Source organism: Jaculus jaculus, chromosome 1 (assembly GCF_020740685.1).
Source record: "Jaculus jaculus isolate mJacJac1 chromosome 1, mJacJac1.mat.Y.cur, whole genome shotgun sequence".
Lineage (NCBI taxonomy): Eukaryota > Metazoa > Chordata > Mammalia > Rodentia > Dipodidae > Jaculus > Jaculus jaculus.
The window spans coordinates 259,307,659-259,326,939 of record NC_059102.1 but is presented as its reverse complement, the minus strand read 5'-3'; the positions used below and the strand labels follow the sequence as shown (position 1 = coordinate 259,326,939).

At 48.9% G+C, this 19,281-nt stretch overlaps 1 protein-coding gene across 2 annotated transcripts in view; it reads left to right on the top strand.

Moving 5' to 3' along the window:
• Rassf5 (Ras association domain family member 5) overlaps nt 1-19,281 on the top strand; it is a 78,383-nt gene that overhangs the window by 32,329 nt on the left and 26,773 nt on the right. For both annotated transcript variants that reach the window (XM_045147415.1, XR_006636788.1), the window contains exon 2: nt 1,731-1,852. In XM_045147415.1, coding sequence (XP_045003350.1) covers nt 1,731-1,852 — 122 coding nt within the window. The remainder of the gene's footprint in view (nt 1-1,730; nt 1,853-19,281) is intronic.

Sequence of the window (19,281 nt, the reverse complement as noted above, 5' to 3'; positions counted from 1 at the left end):
GTGGAGGAAGGAGTGTTCAGGGTTCTGGAATCTCTGTGTCCCCATATTTGTCAGGGCATTCCTTGTACAAAGAATGTAGCCCAGAGGCTCATGTTAAGGAAGTGAGCAACTGGAGAGAGTGGGAGTCTTCTAGAACTCCTCAAACGGGTGGAAGGCCAGCTGATAGCTGATGCTGCACCCCAAGGTGGAGTGTGCTATGGCCACTTTGAAGAAAATAGGCCAAAAGGTACCAAAATTTTTGAGCTTGTCACATGGAAGGGTCACAGGCTGCCTGAGCTTTTGTCAACCCAAAATGGTCCCTTAACACTTGGGGTAACTAAGCAAGCCCATATTTGATATTCCCCCCACCCCGCTCCACCAAACCCACCTACGCCAGTCCGCCACTGACACCTGGCCCCAGGGAAACCAGCACATGTAAGGCTGGGTTATAATTGAGCTGTCACTCATCTAGTGCAGGAAGCCGGGTCACCATGGCCATCTGTACAAACTATACCACCTGCTGCTGGACTGGTGTTTTCATCTGCTTGCATTCTTCCCTCCATTGCTCTTCTCCTCTGTAGCAGACAGCTTCAGGTTCGCTGAGATGAACATACAGGCCAGGCACAGCTGTGGAGGAAGGGATTTATTGAAGCTTACAGATGCAGCAGAAGTTCCATAATGGCAGAAGAAACTGGCCTGCTTTCACAGGATCAAACACAGAGAGAGAGGCACAAGCTAAAAGCCACACAGCACAGCACACTTCAGGAACTCCAGCTAGGCACGCTTCGCATATCTTTAGATTGAAACCTGAACCCACCACCACAGCTTAAGATCAGCCCAGTGACACCGCCTCCAGCCAGGTGGCTGCAGATGCAAACTGCTCATAATAAAACAGTGAATATATTGGGGGCCATCTATGCAAGCTACCACATCCTCCCTCCCCTAGCTGACTCTCCCTGTCTCCTAACCCTTTGACTTTTCCTCTACCAAGGAGGCTCCAGAGAAAGCTTTTGAGGAAGATACCAGCTGCCTGGGCTTTGCCACCAGTCAGCTGTGCGTCATTGGGTGCCTCACTTTTCATCACTGGGCCTAAGCCTCCCTCTCTGAAGGAGTCCCGAATGCTCTTTTCAAGTCTGGTCATTAAGTCCACTTACATGGAAAGGAATACTGCCTCTGGAATGGGAGCTTTCCCCCCACTTTGTGATATTGTCAGGCTGTTCCAGCGGGATTAGAGGAGCCACTCCAACATTTCTGCCTGGGCAGGGTCAAAGAGAGGTAACAGTTTCTCTTGCTTATGAGAGTGGCTTTGTCTCTAGGAGTGCCTTTCATTCTTCTAGACACACCCTCCTTTGTGCCTATAAACATCCCTATGCCCCAGGCGGGCAACTCTTAGATTTTGTAGATTGATTGACAAAATGAGGTCCAGAAAAAGTAGACCCTCCCTAGGGTCTGCGGCCCATGGTGACCAATGTTAATTAGAACAGGCACCAGTCTGGGGCCAGATGGTCTGACCGTGAAGACCCTGAGTCACGGTAATAATGAATTCAGGCTCACACCAGATGGTGCAGGTGACAGCAGTCTTCACAGGTGCAAAGCCCTTGCCTGCCCTGTGGGACATCATCCCCCCTTCTACTTCCTGCATGCACTGGTCACCCCATCAGAGCGAATCACAGTCCCCCAAGTTCTTTCTCCGGGTGAAAGGTGGTAGAATTCAGCATGGCCTCTGACCCTCTTTGGTTCTCTTCTTGCAGACTGTAAATTCACCTGCCACCTGGAGTGCCGCCACCTGATCCAGCTGGACTGCAGACAGCAGGAGGGCCCAGCCAGGGACAGACCCTCTCCAGAAAGCACCCTCACCCCCACCTTCAGCCAGGTAGGCAGTGGAGCCTGTGGCCTCAGTATTCCAAGCGTACCTACAGGACATCCTTCCGGCCAGATGGAGTCACAAACACACCCTTCCCAAGTGGGGGGGACGGAGGGAGGGGCAGTGATGGGAGAAGCCCACAGACAGTCATATCCCATAGAACTATAGTCCTCTTCAGACAGGCTGTTTGAGCCTGGGGCTCTGACTCAGGTGTGGGTGCCATGGGAGCAGGGTGAGTCCTAGAGAAGCCTCTGGAAGGGCTCTAAGGAAATGGGGTTGATGAGACTAGAGCGCCACACATTGTCCTGCTTTCAGTAAGAGCAGGTGTCCTTTCTCTGTATTACAAGACCAGGAGCCGAGTGTGGTAGCGCACGCGTTTAATCCCAGCACTCGGGAGGCAGAGGCAGGAGGATCGCCATGAGTTCGAGGCCACCCTGAGACTCCATAGTGAATTCCAGGTCAGCCTGGGCCAGAGTGAGACCAGGAGGTTGGAGTCTTAAAACTCTTATGGTGCTGAATTTTCTAAGGCACTTGCGTTCCAGTGCAAGCGAGCTTTGAGGTCTAGGGTTTAGGATGCAGCCAGAGAACAGTGTTGAACACTTATTGTTCCTGTTCCGGTGCTGTTCAGAGCAGTGGTAATAAATGATGCATCAAGTTGTCTACAGAGCTGGACGTGGTGGCGCACGCCTTTAATCCCAGCACTCTGGAGGCAGAGGTAGGAGGATCATCGTGAGTTCGAAGCCATCCTGGGACTACATAGTGAATTCCAGGTTAGCCTGAGCTACAGCAAAATCCTACCTTGAAAAAAAAAAGAAAGAAAGAAAGAAAGAAAGAAAGAAAGAAAGAAAGAAAGAAAGAAGGATTATCTACAGAGAATTTGCATGCTGGTGGAGAAGGCAGAACAGAGCAAAATGGTACTGCCAGGACACATGCGCAATAAAAGTAGCAGTCAAGTGTTCTGGGTTCACAGTGCAGTCATTTCTGCTGGAAGAAATCAAGGAAGGCCTCCCCAAGGGGATGATAGTTGATGTGAGCCTCTTCCTGTGGGCTGGTATTGCTGGTCTGGGAAGTGTGGCATGTCCCGGGATATTAACCATTTATTCACTTGACAAGTGTTTACCAGTTGCCAGGCCAGGGACCACTGACTGGGGGCTTTGTGCTGAAAGGAGAGATGGCCCTTGCCCATCCTGTGCTTACAAAGGATGAAGAAGTGAGATACACTCTGTGTTTCGGAGGGAAAATCTCAGGGTGCTGTGAGACCGGAACGGGGATCATAGACATTATAAGCAGTCCCAAGTCCCCAAAGCAGTTGTGTTTATGCTCAATGGTGACCCAATGCCTGGGCCACCTGTGGGTGTTTCTGGCATTCCTACTGTCTTCATGCCTTCTCCCTCTAGAAAAGCATAATTAGAAAACAAGTGTGACATATGTTTCTATAAGGATGATATCAAATTGGCCCTAAATTGTTCCTATAAAAATCGCCACAACCTCCCCAGAGTTTCTAGCACAGACTGAATGTAGCCAGGCCTCTGGGGAGGACCTGGCCGTAGGCCAGCACCTGTCTGGGTGGGGCAGTACACGTCAGACTCCAGAAGACCAAGCGGCAACGGGAGTTTTACTATGGTGGGGGTACTTGTCTTCCCAGTGCTGGGAATGGAACCCAGGGCCCAGAGCTTGCTGGGAAGGTGCTCTGCCACCAAGCCCCATCGCAGACATTTAATGAAGGCTTTCCTTAGAAGAAGAAGTAAAGGACGGCATGTACAGTAATGTTCTTAAAAGCTCTTTATTTTCCCATTTTGCCTTTCTCTCTGTGGACTTCTAAGTCTCACTTCCTACCCTCCAGCCCTGTCCATTCCCCTCTCCTGGAGTCCAGCCGCCCTCTCCACGGCCACTTGGATCCATTTCTTCAGTCTCTCCATCCCTTTCTCTAGAGCAGCAGGTCCTAGAAGGCAGTGTGTTTTCCCTTCCCTGTGACATTTGGCCATACTTAGAGATATTCCTGGTTATCATAGCTGGATGGGTGCTCCTGGCATCTAGGGAGTAGAGGCCAGGAGTTCTGCTAAGCATCTTGAAATGCACAGCACAGCACGGTGTCCTCTGTCCCCAAATGTCATTAATGCTGAGGCCGTGAAGCCCCTTGGCAGAGCAGCCTGAACAGTGCCCAGGTCTGGGTTCACTGTACACAGCACCTCTCCCTCAGGATGCTGGCATGGAGTGGCACTTTCCAGAGGAGAACTGGGCATCAAAGCCTCTGTCTGTGCCCCTTGCCTTCATTGGAGAGAAGGTTACCTCGGAGCCCTCCGGCAAGCTAAATGAGGGTTATCTGGCTTAGAAACGTGACTGAAATGTCATAGAGGCAGAAGTAAATGCAAAGTGCCAATTGTCCCCAGCTGGCAAGCATCAACCTTGGGGCCTAAGGTGGCTGAACTCTGATTTTTGCCTTGGACAAGCCTGGCTGCAGGCCTTGGCAAAGTGGGCCCCCAGCCTCTGTCAATAAAGCCAGGCCCTCCTCCAGGTCCCTTGCCCTTTCTACAAAGCTTGTTTGTGCCAATTTCCTCCTTGGCTTGGTTTCTGTTAAACAAACCAAGAGTAGCATGGCATTTTCCCTCTTCTGGGTATCATCGTGTGCTGAGCCACCATCTTCCTGGGCATTTAGCAAGGCAGAGCCCTGGCCTGGGCTTGGCTGCGTGGGGACATGTGGCCACCCGAAGACTATATAATGGCGCGTTTCTCGTCTTTGCTTTAAGGAAAAAAAGAAGTCATTGATTTTCCAATAACTGGAGAGAAGTACATTTTTAAAAAAGAAATTATTGGGCTGGAGAGATGGCTTAGTGGTTAAGCGCTTGCCTGTGAAGCCTAAGGACCCCAGTTTGAGGCTCGATTCCCCAGGACCCACGTTAGCCAGATGCACAAGGGGGCGCACGCGTCTGGAGTTCGTTTGCAGTGGCTGGAGGCCCTGGCGCACCCATTCTCTCTCTCTCTCTAGCTATCTGCCTTTCTCGCTCTGTCTGTCGCTCTCAAATAAATGAATAAAAAATGAACAAAAAAATAATAAAAAAAGAAATTATTTATTTAAGACAGAGAGAGAAAGAGGCAGATATATAGAGAGAAAAAGGGCATGCCAGGGTCTCTAAGCCACTGAAAGCAAACTCCAGACTCATGCACCACCTCATGCATCTGGCTTTACATGGGCACTGGGGAATCAAACCTGGGTCCTTTGGCTCTGCTGGCAAGCGCCTTAACCACTGAGCCATTTCTCCAGCCCAAGGAGCACATATTTTAGGTATGTGTGGGAGAGGTGGCAGCTGTGTGTCCCACAGAGCCTGTGGGGAGGTCAGAGGATGACCACAAGCAGAGGTCAGGGTCAGTTCTTGCTTGTGCCTTCTTCGGGGCAGGGTCTCTTGTGCACCGCTCCACATTGGCCAGCTGGGGCTTCCTGGCGATTCTGTCTCCACTGCCCTGCTGGCCTTAGGTGCGATCTGGGATGACAGACACAAATACTATATATAGCTTTGGGCTTGATGATGTGGGTTCTGGGAATGCAAACTTTTGCTTATGTGGCTTTATCCGTACTCATAAGCCCGCCCCCAGCAATACACTCCTTCCAGGAGGCATTAATTCCTAAATTTCCATCAGCTGGGGACCTAGCATTCAGAACACCTAAGTTTATGGGGGACACCTGAATCAAACCACCATATTCTGCCCCCGGCCCCCATAAACTGTTAACCATCCATGATGTAAAATGCAATGCATTCATCCAACTTTAAAAGTTCCCATAATTTTTACCAGTTCCAATGATGTTCATCCATCCCCATAGTTCAAGATCTTCTAACTGAGCCATAATACCAAAATATCCCCCCCCCAAAAAAAAAACCCCACAATGGCACAGAATAAACATTTACACTGCATCGGGGCTGGAAGCTTTCCTTAGCAGCCATCTCATGGTCCCGGCATCTCCACTGGGTTTCCCACGGTTCATCCTCATGGCCCCATGCAGGTCTCCATGCAGGCATCCAGCAAACCTGCTTCACACTGCCCATGGCCATTTCCAAAACACAAGACTGTGTTGCAAACTCAATGACCTTCTCTTTCCTGCATTTCTTATATTCCACAATACCAGGTAGGGTGCCAATTTTGTTAATCCAGGGGGGATAAAGCAGACTTTAAAGAACAGGACATTCCTTGAGCACTCAGGCCCCTTCAAAAGAGTCTACATTCTTCCTGTTGCCTCAGTGCAGGTCAGGGGGCCCAGTCTCAAAGGTTGTAATCTCTTAATTGCAGATGAACAGGCAGCAGTTCACCCAATGAATTTTTTTTTTTTCTATGCCATATCCCTCTGCTCACACAAGTTCATTTCTACACAAAGCAATCCTGCACAACTTCTCAGGACGCGGGCATAACAGCAAGCTTCACACACAAACTGCTAGCCCAGTCCAGGCACAGCTCTTTCTCACCCTCATAAGTCAAACCTCACAGTCCCTAGTTCTTACTGCATTCAGGTCTTTCAACTCTGACCAGAATAGTCCATCAAGCTGTACTTACAGCACTGGAAGGTGTCTCTTAGACCAAGTTTTAAAATCCTCACACATTCCTCTTGAAAATCACCTCCAAAAGGCCAAAGACACACAGTCAGGTATCTAGCAGCCACCCATGCCTTGGTACCACTTTACTGTTGCAGTCAGGTTCTCATTGCTGGTAGAAGTCACCCAACCAGGAGCAGCTTGTGGGAAAAAGATGTTTATTTTGGCTTATAGGCTCGAGAGGAAGCTCCACAATGGCAGGGGAAAATGATGGCATGAGCAGAGGGTGGACATCGCCCCCTGGCCAACATAAGGTGGACCATAGCAACAGGAGAGTGTGCCAAACACTGGCAAGGGGACACTGGTATAACACCCATAAGCCCACACCAACAATACATCACCTCCAAGAGGCTTAGTTCCTAAATCTCCATCAGCTGGGAACCTAGCATTCAAAACACCTAAGTTGATGGGGGACACCTGAATCAAAGCACACAGTTAGGCTCCTGCTGCCGTCAATCACACTTCTCTTTACACCCACTCATTTTACTAAGCATTGAGGCTTAAATCATTTTGTCACTCTGTAGATGACTTTCATTCACCCAGTGGACAGATGGCTTCCACAGCTCTGCCCTATACCATACCCCACAAACTCACAAATATACTCCTGGCCACTGTCATTCCCTAGCAGGGCCCCTGCTGGAGTCACCCCTGCCTGAAAGCTGACTCAGCTGGTGAGGAATTCTGAGTTTCCTGGCTCCTGGCCTGGAGCGCCATTCCACAGACACACCAGTATCTCCATTCCAGGCTCTGCCTTTCCAGACCCTGCAGAAGAGAATTAATTGCCAAAATATCATGTTGAGCCCAACACTCCACATGGGGGAGCCAGAGAGGAGCCAGGGAAGATTCTGAAAGGCCAGGTACATGCCCTGCTTAAAAACTCTTGCTCCCTGCATTGTTTTAGGGACCTCATGAATCTCCCTGGCCAACAGTTCACTGTGGGGAGTAACCAAAGTCTGGGCCTAGGATTTATTGGCCAGGGTTCACGGTTTTAAGGTTAAGCCTTTCTGCAGAGCACGTTTGTCCAGCCAGTGCCCACTCCTTCACTGGTGGTTATAGCTTGTAGAACGCTAGCCAGAAGGAAAGTTTCTATGGAACGATTCAGTTGTCTTAACTTTTGAGTAATTCCCTCCCCACTCTCCCTATTTCCTAACCCTCCAAGCCCTTCCCACCCTTTAGGTTCTGTCTTTCCCCCAACCTGTCGAGTAACTCCTCCTTTCCTCTCTTCTCTCCCTATTTCTTCTCTCTCCTGGTCTCAGTGCAGTGTTATGCTCATGGTTTTTTTTTGTTTTATTTTTTTAACCATTAGCCAAGTTTAATAATAAACCGAAGAAATGTGATCAGTCCCAGACTATTGGATCAGAGAGAAATGGAGTTTACAATAAACCCACAGCTCTCAGTATTCTAGCTATGAACAGAGTACGTCTGATATGAAATTAATTGTGGCTGACCAAAAGCAACCACTGAGGCAGAAGTTTTACATGGCATCCTTGTGTAATGTCTGAAGAATAAGTATGCTCATGGTTTTTGATACTTACTACCAAGTGCGCTCTCCTCCAAACTGACCCCAGCTCAGAACCACAGACAAGAGAGCACATGCAGCGTTTGTCTTTTTGTACCTGCATGACTTCGCTTAGAATGATGGATTTGAAACTCCATCCATTTTCGTGCAAATTTCCTTATTTCATTTTTTCTTCCTGCCGAGTAGAATTCCATTGTGTATATGTTCCACATCTTCATGACTGCCAACAGGCCTGCCACAGCTCAGGGAACATTGTGGAAGAAGGGGCGGAAAAATTGTAAGACCCGCAGAGTTGGCTGGACTCCCCTGAGGCACGGTTCCCCACCACCACACAAGAAATGACTGAGGCCTTCATGACCCCACAGTGAATACCCTAACCCTACTGAGGAGGGCCCCAGGGAAGCGGGAGCAGGGGTGAGGGGATGAAAGAGTATAACCTGTTATAACATATATATAGTTAAACAACAAACAACAACAACTCTTGGTCCCTTATAAACACTCCTGGTGGCCACCTGCACACCTCAGGGTGGGGATGCAGAATCCAGCATCTCTTCTGAAAGGTTTCACAAATGTCTACAAAATGGAATTGTAATTAGTAGCAATGGTAGCTGGTATTTGTTGAGACATAACTGCGTTCTTATCTACTTAGTAAGAGAAGATGGCTGAAGTCACAACCATAATTGTAGATTTGCTTATTTCAAATTACAGTTCTATATTCCTGGTATTAGTTGATTGGTTGGGTGTTTTGTTTGTGTATTACAATGCTATTGAGGAATCCTGGGTCTTGTGCATACTAGGCAAGTGCTCTATTACTAGCTATAGCCTGGAACTTGATGTCTTGTTTTGTGATACAGGGTCTTACTCTGTAGCCCAAACTGGCACCTGAACTCATGATCCTCCTGCCTCATCCTTGTGTATATTGGGATTACAGGCCGTAATACCTCACCTGGCTATATTTTTGTATTTCTAAGCTCCACTGTTAGGTGCATAAAGTTTTAGGATTATTATGTCCTTTTACTTGATTAAAGTAACTTTATCCCTGGTAACATTCTTTTTTAAAATTTTTTTTTGTTATTTTTATTTATTTATTTGAGAGCAACAGAGAGAGAAAGAGGCAGATAGAGAGAGAGAATGGGCGCGCCAGGTCCTCCAGCCACTTCAAACAAACTCCAGACACATACACCCCATTGTACATCTGGCTAACGTGGGTCCTGGGGAGTCGAGCCTCAAACCAGTGTCCTTAGGCTTCACAGGCAAGCGCCTAACCGCTAAGCCATCTCTCCAGCCCCTGGTAACATTCTTTGATCTGAAATCTACTTTGTCTATATTAGTAATAGCTATCTTTTAATTACCATTAGCTTAATACTTATTTTGTTTTCAGGCTATTTGTGTCTTAATGCAGTCAGGTGTCCCTTAACAATAGGGATGTGTTCTGAGAAATGCATCATGAACAGGTTTTTGTCAGGGCCTGGAGAGATGGCTCAGCTGCCCAGAGCGCTTCCTGTGCAAGCATAAGGGCCTGAGGAGGCCTGAGAGACCATTCTAGTTTCATCCCTCAGAACACACATAAACAGCTGGGTGTGGCCATGAAGTCTGTAACTCCATTCCTGCAGGGGAGCAGAGACTGGACAATCTGGGGCTTATGGGGGGAAAAAAAACCCAGCAACCTCTGGGATCAGTAAAAGACTCTGGTTCAAGTTAGAAGAGCAATGAAGACAGTTACCAGATATTCTCCTCCAGCCACTGCAGGCAAGCACACAGGGTTGTGCATGGGTAGACACAGGGATACCCCCCACACATACATCACACTACATTACACACATGTACAAAAAAAAAAGGCTGGGCTGGAGAGATTGCTTAGTGGTTAAGGCAGCTGCCTGCGAAGCCTAAAGACCCAGGTTCAATTCCCCAGTACCCGCGTAAACCAGATGAAGGCGGTGGTACATGCATCGGAGTTTGTTTGTACTGGCTGGAGACCCTGGTGTGCCCGTTCTCTCTTTATATGCCTCTTTATATCTCTCTCACACACACACACTCTTTAAAAAATAAACAAATAAAATATTTTTAAAACGAAAGGCTTTTGTCAGGCGTGGGTTAACATCATGGACTGTGGTCACACAAGCTTTAATGGCCTGTTACACCCTTGGGCTATGTGATACACCCTCTCACTTGTGAGTTACAGTGCTATACTGCATAGTGTTGTGCTGTGCTGGAAGCAATTGTTGCATAATGGTTGAAGTAGTTGTGTGTCTAAATATGCCTAAGCGTAGAAAAAGTACAGTAAAAACTGTAAGGTTGGGGATTTCTTTTTTCATTATATGTAGTCTGATGGGACCCACCGTTGCACATACAGTTCCGTGTGATTACTGTTTCTGGAAATCTTTCTTTTCCCCCTTTGGATTCTGATGTTGGAGCTTAGTGTTTCTAGTTCTATAACCTGACTTTTGACAGCTTTGTGACCTAGCAATCAGTTGAAAAATGATGACATCTTCTGTTGTGTCTAGCCACCATAAAATGGAGGAGACTAAACTACTTGGGATTGGTAGGCATTGGCATAAATGTTAGAAAAGACAGAACAGGGTCCCCGATCTAACACTCTGCACTTTGGAAAATGAGTGAGCAGGACCTCATCTGTTCCCTTACCACTGTCTCCTTAGTACTTAAGTTCATAACTTGACCTTGGTTCCTATTTGCTCCCTCCCTAGTAAGGAATCAATTGCATCTCACAGGAGAGTTTGGGAGTAGCCACAAAAGTGCCAGTCCACCCACATGTGCCAAAGGAAAGCCAATTGCCCATTCCCTTTACCCCACTCTGGCTACCTGTGGAATGCCCTGCACCTCTAGAGCATTCCTTCACGGGAGCCTCCCCAAGGCCACTCTGCCCATTTCTGACTCATTTCTGAGCTCATTTGTGACTGGATTAGAGACCAGTGCCTTCCCAACAAGGAAGTGCCTGAGATCCTGGCTCCAAAGAGGGATAGAACTCCAGAACCTAGTTTTTCTAAACACCCTGAAGCCCTGGAGACATTTCTTTATGTTCCTCATAGCACCTGTCAGCTGCGGCTGCTGGGATGGTCACGTCAGTCCTGCAGTTCCGAGGCGGATGACATCACCTTTCTATGGGGTGCAAGAGTCGTCATCTCACAGGGAACACCATACTGCCCCACATGGAAGACTGGCCTTGCATCTGAGGGAGAAGGCTGCTGGTTAGAAACACTTCCTATCATTCTCTAGTCTCACTAAAGGACAGTGGGAAGCAGAATCCCTGGGCTTGACTGTGGCCTGAACATGCACTGTCTAGGGCCTTTGCCTCTTGGTATGGATGATCAGTGTTGTTCAACCCCAGTCAGTAATGCTGTGTTGGAGTTGTTGGCCTGGTAGCCAAGCAAGAGAAAGGTGGTGTGGGCCAGCTCTCCTGAAGTCGTGACTGTCATGGAGTCTAATCTGAATGCTGTGCAGACGCTTGTACAGCAGGAAGTCATCCACAGAAAAATTGAGCTCTCTGCTGCACACAGCCAGCATGTCCTCAAAAAAGGCCCACCTCAGGCTGGAGAGATGGCTTAGTGGTTAAGTGCTTGCCTGTGAAGCCTAAGGACCCCGGTTCGAGGCTCGGTTCCCCAGGTCCCACGTTAGCCAGATGCACAAGGGGGCGCACGCGTCTGGAGTTCGTTTGCAGAGGCTGGAAGCCCTGGCGCGCCCATTCTCTCTCTCTCCCTCTATCTGTCTTTCTCTCTGTGTCTGTCGCTCTCAAATTAATTAATTAATTAATTAATTAAAAAAAAGCCCACCTCAGGCTGGAGAGATGGCTTAGTGGTTAAGCGCTTGCCTGTGAAGCCTAAGGACCCCGGTTCGAGGCTTGATTCCCCAGTACCCACGTTAGCCAGATGCACAAGGGGGTGCACGCGTCTGGAGTTTGTTTGCAGTGTCTGGAGGCCCTGGCGCACCCACTCTCTCTTCTCTCTCTCTCTCTCTCTGCCTCTTCCTCCCTCTGTCTCTCACTCTCAAATAAATAAATAAAAATAAACAAAACATTTTTTTTAAAAAAAGGCCCACCTCGGGCTGGAGAGATGGCTTAGCGGTTAAGCGCTTGCCTGTGAAGCCTAAGGACCCTGGTTCGAGGCTCGGTTCCCCAGGTCCCACGTTAGCCAGATGCACAAGGGAGCGCACGCGTCTGGAGTTCGTTTGCAGAGGCTGGAAGCCCTGGCGCGCCCATTCTCTCTCTCTCCCTCTATCTGTCTTTCTCTCTGTGTCTGTCGCTCTCAAATAAATAAATAAATAAATTTTTTTTAAAAAAAAGGCCCACCTCAAGGATGATGAAGCTCTTAAGATTCAAACCAGATAAGACATCTGGGGGAAAACATGCTTCTGAGGGTGACATGTAAAGTGCGGGAGGTGTGATCGTCATTGGGGAATTTGTGTCAGAAAATGAGGACAGAAGAGGAAGATTTTGACAGGCACAGAAAATGACAAGAGCAAAACCACAAGAGGGCAGGGTGGCTTCTGGGACTGCAAATTTAAAAGTTGCCTAACTGTAATGAGGGGCACTTGTTTGTGCCTGGAGATGACTTGATGGCTGGGCATGTACTGGGGTGGGGGCTTGAAGGACCTGCCCTGGAATTTGGATATTGTGTCATCCATGAAGAAAGGGAAGCAATGGTGGGGTGGTTTGATTCAGGTGTCCCCCATAAACTTAGATGTTCTGAATGCTAGCCACCCCAGCTGATGGAGATTTGGAAATTAACGTCTCCTGGAGGGAGTGTATTGTTGGGGGCGGGCTTATGGGTATTATAGCCAGTTTCCCCATGCCAGTGTTTGGCACACTCTCCTGTTGCTATGGTCCACCTAATGTTGGCCAGGGGGTGATGTCCACCCTCTGCTCATGTTGTCATTTCCCCTGCCATCATTGAGCTTCCCCCTTGAGCCTGTAAGCATAATTCCATCAAGAGCTACCTGGGAGAGAGAGAGAGAAGTGTGAGCAATGGGTCTCCCAAGTGTGGTTGAAACCATTGGCATAGGTGAGTGCTAACTCCTTCCCCCTCGAGAGAGGAGGACAAAAGGCAGAAGAGAGGAGAAGAGAAGATAGGAGACCAGGCAGACTGGGAATGTAGCTCCCACCTCATCTGAGAGGAACTACAACTTCAGGCAGTGTGGTTATTTTATTTTATTTTGTTATTTATTTATTTATTTATTTAGTTGACAGCAACAGAGAGAGAGAGAGAGAGAGAGAGAGAGAGAGAGAGAAAATGGGCGTGGCCAGGGCCTCCAGCCACTATAAATGAACTCCAGACGTGTGCGCCCCCTTGTGCATCTGGCTAACGTGGGTCCTGGGGAATCAAGCCTCAAACTGGGTCCTTAGGCTTCATAGGCAAGCGCTTAACCGCTAAGCCATCTCTCCAGCCCCAGTGTGGTTATTAAAGGAATCATGGTGCCAATCCACAGAGGGTAGAGTTCAAGGATTTGGACACAAATTTTTCCACAGCTGGGTTGGTTCAGCTCCACCTTGAAGTAGCATGGGTGCCTATATAGGCAGGTGACTCACCCTGTCTTATCCTTGCCGTGACACAGTGATCACTAAGGCCGCTTCACAGGCTTGATGGGAGGGATTAAATGAAATACAGACACCAAATTAATGGTGCACATTAGTAAATATTAATTCCAAAACATGCTTTTGGAATCCGGGTGTGGTGGTGCACGCCTTTAATTCCAACGCTCAGGAGGCAGATGTAAGAGGATTGCTGTTTCAAGGCCACTTTGAGACTCCATAGTGAATTCCAGGTCAGCCTGGGCTAGAGTGAGACCCTACTTTGAAAAACTATATTAAAATATATCCTTTGGGCTGGAGAGATTGCTTAGCAGTTAAGGCACTTGCCTGCAAAGCCAATAGACCCAGGTTCAATTCCCCAGGACCCATGTAAGTCAGATGCACAAGATGGTGCATGCATCTGGAGTTCATTTTCAGAGCCTAAAGGCCTTGGCACACCCATTCTCTCTCTCTATCTGGCTGTCTCCCTCTATCTTTCTCAAATAATAAATAATTTTTAAAACTGCTTTTGGGAGCAGGGTACACCTCACCCCAGTTTTCAGCTTCTGCATGTGGTAATGGATCATAAGGCTTCACATCTGATCTTCAGTCCCCAAACTCCTCAGCTGGCCAGGTGAGGAAACCTGAGGTCCACCCTTGTTCAAGGTGTCCTGCCAAGCCAAGCTGGGTCTAGAAGAAAAATATGAACTCCTACCTTCCGATATCACTGCTTGTCTCCAACAAGTGGAACCATTATGGATGTGACAAAGGACCTGGCCTCGTGTTAGGATTGTATTTGAGAAAATGGCTTCCATCATCGGACACCGAGTCAGGGAGAGTGGCCCATTCGTCATCTCACCAGGGCTTTTACAGCCTGCACAGTGCCGTGGATTTAAGGTTCTGCACTTTGGGTCCAAGCCCTGTTGCTGTGTCTGAGGGCAAGCCAAGACAGTTCCTATCCATGTTTTGTGGCTTACCTATTATAAGTACAAATCCTAGCTGGGTGCGGTGGTGCACGCCTTTAATCCCAGCACTCAGGAAGCAGAGGTAGGAGGATCGCTGTGAGTTTGGGGCCCTCCTGGGGCTACAGAGTGAATTTCAGGTCAGAGTGAATTTCCAGTCCTGAGGTTTGAATCAAGGGCCTTAAATATGCTAAGTAAACAATCCACCACGGAGCTACATCCCCAACCTGCAGTTTTTTTTTTTAATTTTTTTTAATTTATTTATTTGGGAGCGACAGACACAGAGAGAAAGACAGATAGAGGGAGAGAGAGAGAATGGGCGCGCCAGGGCTTCCAGCCTCTGCAAACGAACTCCAGACGCATGCGCCCCCTTGTGCATCTGGCTTACGTGGGACCTGGGGAACCGAGCCTCGAACTGGGGTCCTTAGGCTTCACAGGCAAGCACTTAACTGCTAAGCCATCTCTCCAGCCCCCCAACCTGCAGTTTTATTTTTGTTTTGTTTAGTCCTAGGGATGCTGCCTGCTGACTTCACATAGCCTCTTCCCAAGCCCAGCTTCGTGAGCAGGTGGGGCAGCACAGAGAAAGATGCATCAACTAGGACTCAAGAGGCTTTGAAAGTAATGCCCTCTAATAAAATAAATTGCTTCCACCTGTAAAGTGGGCACAGTCCCTGCTCTCAAGGTTATAAAATAACCTAAGTGAAGTTTGGTGTCAAAAGGACTTTGAGGGCTGGAGAGATGGCTTAGTGGTTAAGGCACATGCTTGTGAAGCCTAAGGACCCCGGTCCGACTCTCCAGGTCCCACGTTACCCAGATGCACAAGGGGGCACATGCCTCTGGAGTTTGTTTGCGGTGGCCAGAGGCCCTGGCGTGCCCATTCTCACTCTCTCTCTCCCTCCCTCCCTCTCTCTGTCTCTAATAAACAAATAAATAAAAATAAGATCTTTTTTTTTTAAAAAAAAAAAAAAGGACTTTGAAAAGCACTGTGCAGACATCGGCTTTTCAATGTCTGCAACAGAATGGAGCAACACCCTACAAGAATACCGTGTCCTTGAGAGCTTTCAGCAGCTCTGGTATCCAGTGTGCTGTGTACAAGACAGGGTTTGAGCTTGGTGTTTGGAAAAGCTGCTGTTAGCCATGCTTTAAGATTGCACATTTCAAATGCTATAGCACTGCAGTTGCATTACTGGGCTCTCTGTGTGACTCTGAGGACACTGGTCACAGGGAAGCTGAAGCCTCTTTACTGCTCCCCTTAGGTACAGGCTTCCCATGGCTCCAGGAGGTTCTCTTTATAAGGAACAGGACAAAGTAGGCAGGCTTCTGTGCATGGCCTGTGCATCACAGAGCGCTCTGAGCATTCATCTTACCAACACTGGGCTTGAAGGCTGATTTGATACTAGCTTCCCTGGCATTCTCTGCTGTCTCTGGGGGAAAAAATAACCTCATACACTTGGGGCATGGTGGTGCACGCCTTTAATCCCAGCACTCGGGAGGCAGAGGTAAGAGGATCACCGTGAGTTCGAGGCCATCCTGAGACTACATAGTGAATTCCAGGTCAGCCTAAGCCAGAGTGAAACTCTATCTCGAAAAACCAAAACAAAACAAAGCTCATATAGCCTCTAACATACTGTTGCAACCCGGTTCTCATTGCTGGTAGAAATCACCCAACCAAGAGCAGTTTCTGGGAAAAAGAGATTTATTTTGGCTTACAGGCTCGAGGGGAAGCTCCAGGATGGCAGGGGAAAACGATGGCATGAGCAGAGGGTGGACATCACCCCCTGACCAACATGAGGTAGACCACAGCAACAGGAGGGTGTGCCAAACACTGTCATGGGGACACTGGCTATAGTGCCCATAAGCCCACCCCCAACAATACACTCCCTCCAGGAGGCATTAATTCCCAAATCTCCATCAGCTGGGGGCCTAGCATTCAGAACACCTAAATTTATGGGGGACACCTGAACCAAACCACCACACATACCCATTTGAAAAAAAGATGGATGCAGGCAGAACCAGACCCTACCTTTAGCCCCATTCAAGTGAGATCTACATCCTCCCCCAAAGTTCTCCAAAGCTCCTTCTCTTCACCCCAGCCCGCTGTCTTCCTCTGCTTATCTTCTTGCCAGGAAGAAGCAGCTACTGCTATTGAGGGTTCTTTGAGGCCAGGGTGTTGGCACTTAGGGGCTTCTGGGAGACTTCTGTTGGAAGGATGGAGCCACACTGGGCTGTGGCTTGAAACCCCGAACACAGATAGTTTCAGCTAAGGTGAAAGAGGGCAAGGGTGCCTCATAAAAGCAACCGGAGCTTCAAATGGACTCGACAGGATGGCAACTGGGAATGAGTGTAACCCTCTGCCAGCTTGAGCTTCCTTGGCACTGGATTGTTTCGGGACTGTAAGAAAAGCCACAGACTCGCAGAAGGTCCTGATTGCCTTCTTGACCCATTTCCAGGCCACTCCTGGAGTCCAGAGGCCATTGGTCTTCATGAACACAATGGCTGTGCTTTCAGCCTTGTGTGAAATCTGGGATCCAGATTTCCTTGTCATTAGAGATGGCTGAGAGCCCACCAGCAAAGTCTCATCTCAGCTGGTGGCTGGCACAGCACAGTGGTTCACAGCAGATAGACCCTAGGGTCGCACAGATACGGTCTGACCCCCACCATAGATGGCCAACTTGTATGGCTGTGGGCCTCTAGGAATGGGAATAATAGTCTCTACTTAATGGTTATTGGAGAAAATTAAATGGCAGACTGCATGCATTCATCCAGCACATATAGTTGTTCAAAGAATGGTAGCCTTGCCAGGCATGGTGGTGTATGCCTTTAATCCCAGCACTTGGGAAGCAGAGGTAGGAGGATCACTGTAAGTTTGAGGCCACCCTGAGACTACATAGTGAATTCCAGGTCAGCCTGGGCTAGAGTGAGACCCTACCTTGAAAAAAAAAGAATGGTAGCCAGGGGCTGAAGAGATGACTTAGCAGTTAAAGTGTTTGCCTGCAAAGCCAAAGGATCCCGGTTTGATTCTCCAGGACCCATGTGAGCCAGATGCCCAAGGGGCCACAAGCATTTGGAGTTCATTTGCAGTGGCTGGAGGCCCTGGCATTCCCACTCTCTCAAATAAATAAATAAAAGAATGGTAGCCAGGCTGGAGAGATGTCTCAGTGGTTAAAGGTGCTTGTTTATATAGCCTGATGGCCTGGGTTCAATTGCTCAATACCAATGTAAAGGCAGATGCACAAAGTCACACATAATGTCTGAAGTTCTTTGCAGCCACAAGAGGCCCTGATGTGGCCATTCTCGCTCCCTCTCTCTGTCTCTCTCCTTGCAAATAAATAAATAAAATATTTTTTTTAAGTTGGGTCATGGTGGTACAAGCTTTCAAAAAAAAAAAAAAAGCGGGGGCTGGAGAGATGGCTTAGCCGTTAAGTGCTTGCCTGTGAAGCCTAAGGACCCCGGTTCGAGGCTCAATTCCCCAGGACCCACGTTACCCAGATGCACAAGGGGGCGCATGCATCTGGAGTTCGTTTGCAGTCGCTAGAGGCCCTGGCTTGCCCATTCTCTCCCTTCCTCTCCCTCTCCCCCCCCCCCCGCCTCTTTCTCTCTGTTGCTCTCAAATAAATAAATAAATAAATAAATAAATAAATAAATAAATAAACAAACTAAACAACAGCAACAAAAAAAGAGGGCTGAAGAGATGGCTTAGTGGTTAAGGCACTTGTCTATGAGCTCAAGGAGCCAGGTCCAATTCCCCAGGACCCACATAAGTCAGATGCACAAGGTGGCACACATGTCTGGAATTCTTTTGCAGTTTGGTTGGAGGCCCTGGTGCACTCATTTTCTCTATCTGCCTCTCTCTCTCTCAAATAAATAAATAAATGGGGGGGGGGGTAGTGGGAATGGTACCATAACTGCTGTTGTACCAGTGTGATCTGGAAATTGCATGTGTTTGGAAGGGTTGTTGAGCGGGAGTTGCGGTGGTGAGGGGGATCCCCTGATTGCTTTGAAGGGCTCAACCCTAAATGAGAAAAATGTTCCTTCATCTCACTCATCTAGTCACTGGAGAAATAAGCTCTTTGTGGGACTGTCAAGAAAATGTATAAAATGTACAAAGCTACCTGCAGGCGCCTTGAGTGTCCTGAGGCGTCGAAGTCCAAGTTCTTTAAGTGGAAGGGTGGGCTTGCCCAACTCGGTAACCCTTTGCATCTGATCCGCATGTTAGACCCTTCCATTTCTGCATGCGTTTTACTGAGAATACTGCTTCCCTAGACAGGCCAGGTAATGGTTTCAAACCTTGCCCAGGTTTTTCTCTGACTTCTCTCTGACCTGCCTCCCTTGTGCCCCCTCGAGGGGAGCCAGAGTCGGGTGGAGCGAAGGGGTGATGGGGAAGGACCTTGGTCACCTGCTACAACTCGGAACCCAGGTCACCGTGGTCAGTGAGAAGGGCTTCTCTTCCGAAGGGGGCGGGTGGAAGACCGAGGAAATTGCCTCCCTCAAGTTCATCCCGGTGGGTTCCTGTCACACCTCCCTGATCTCACTGCTGCTGCCGGGGTCTACTTGTCACCGTCACGGGAGTCTGGCGGCACCTAGGTGGGGGAGGGCGGTGACACCCAGCAGGGCTTTGGGGAACCTTGCAAGAGGAAGTGGCTTCGGAGCTGCTCGGAGCTGGTGGGACAGGAAAGGCACTGTCAGGGAGGGGGAGGTGCGGGGGTGGCGCTCGGTCGATGGCCAGCGTGCTGGGCGCGGCGGGCGGGGGCGGCGGGCAGAGCTGCGTGCGTGCGTGCGCGGGAGACGGGACCTCAGGTGCGGGAGGGTGATGCCAGCGGGCGACCCGGGGCTGGGCAGGGACACGCTCCACCCGC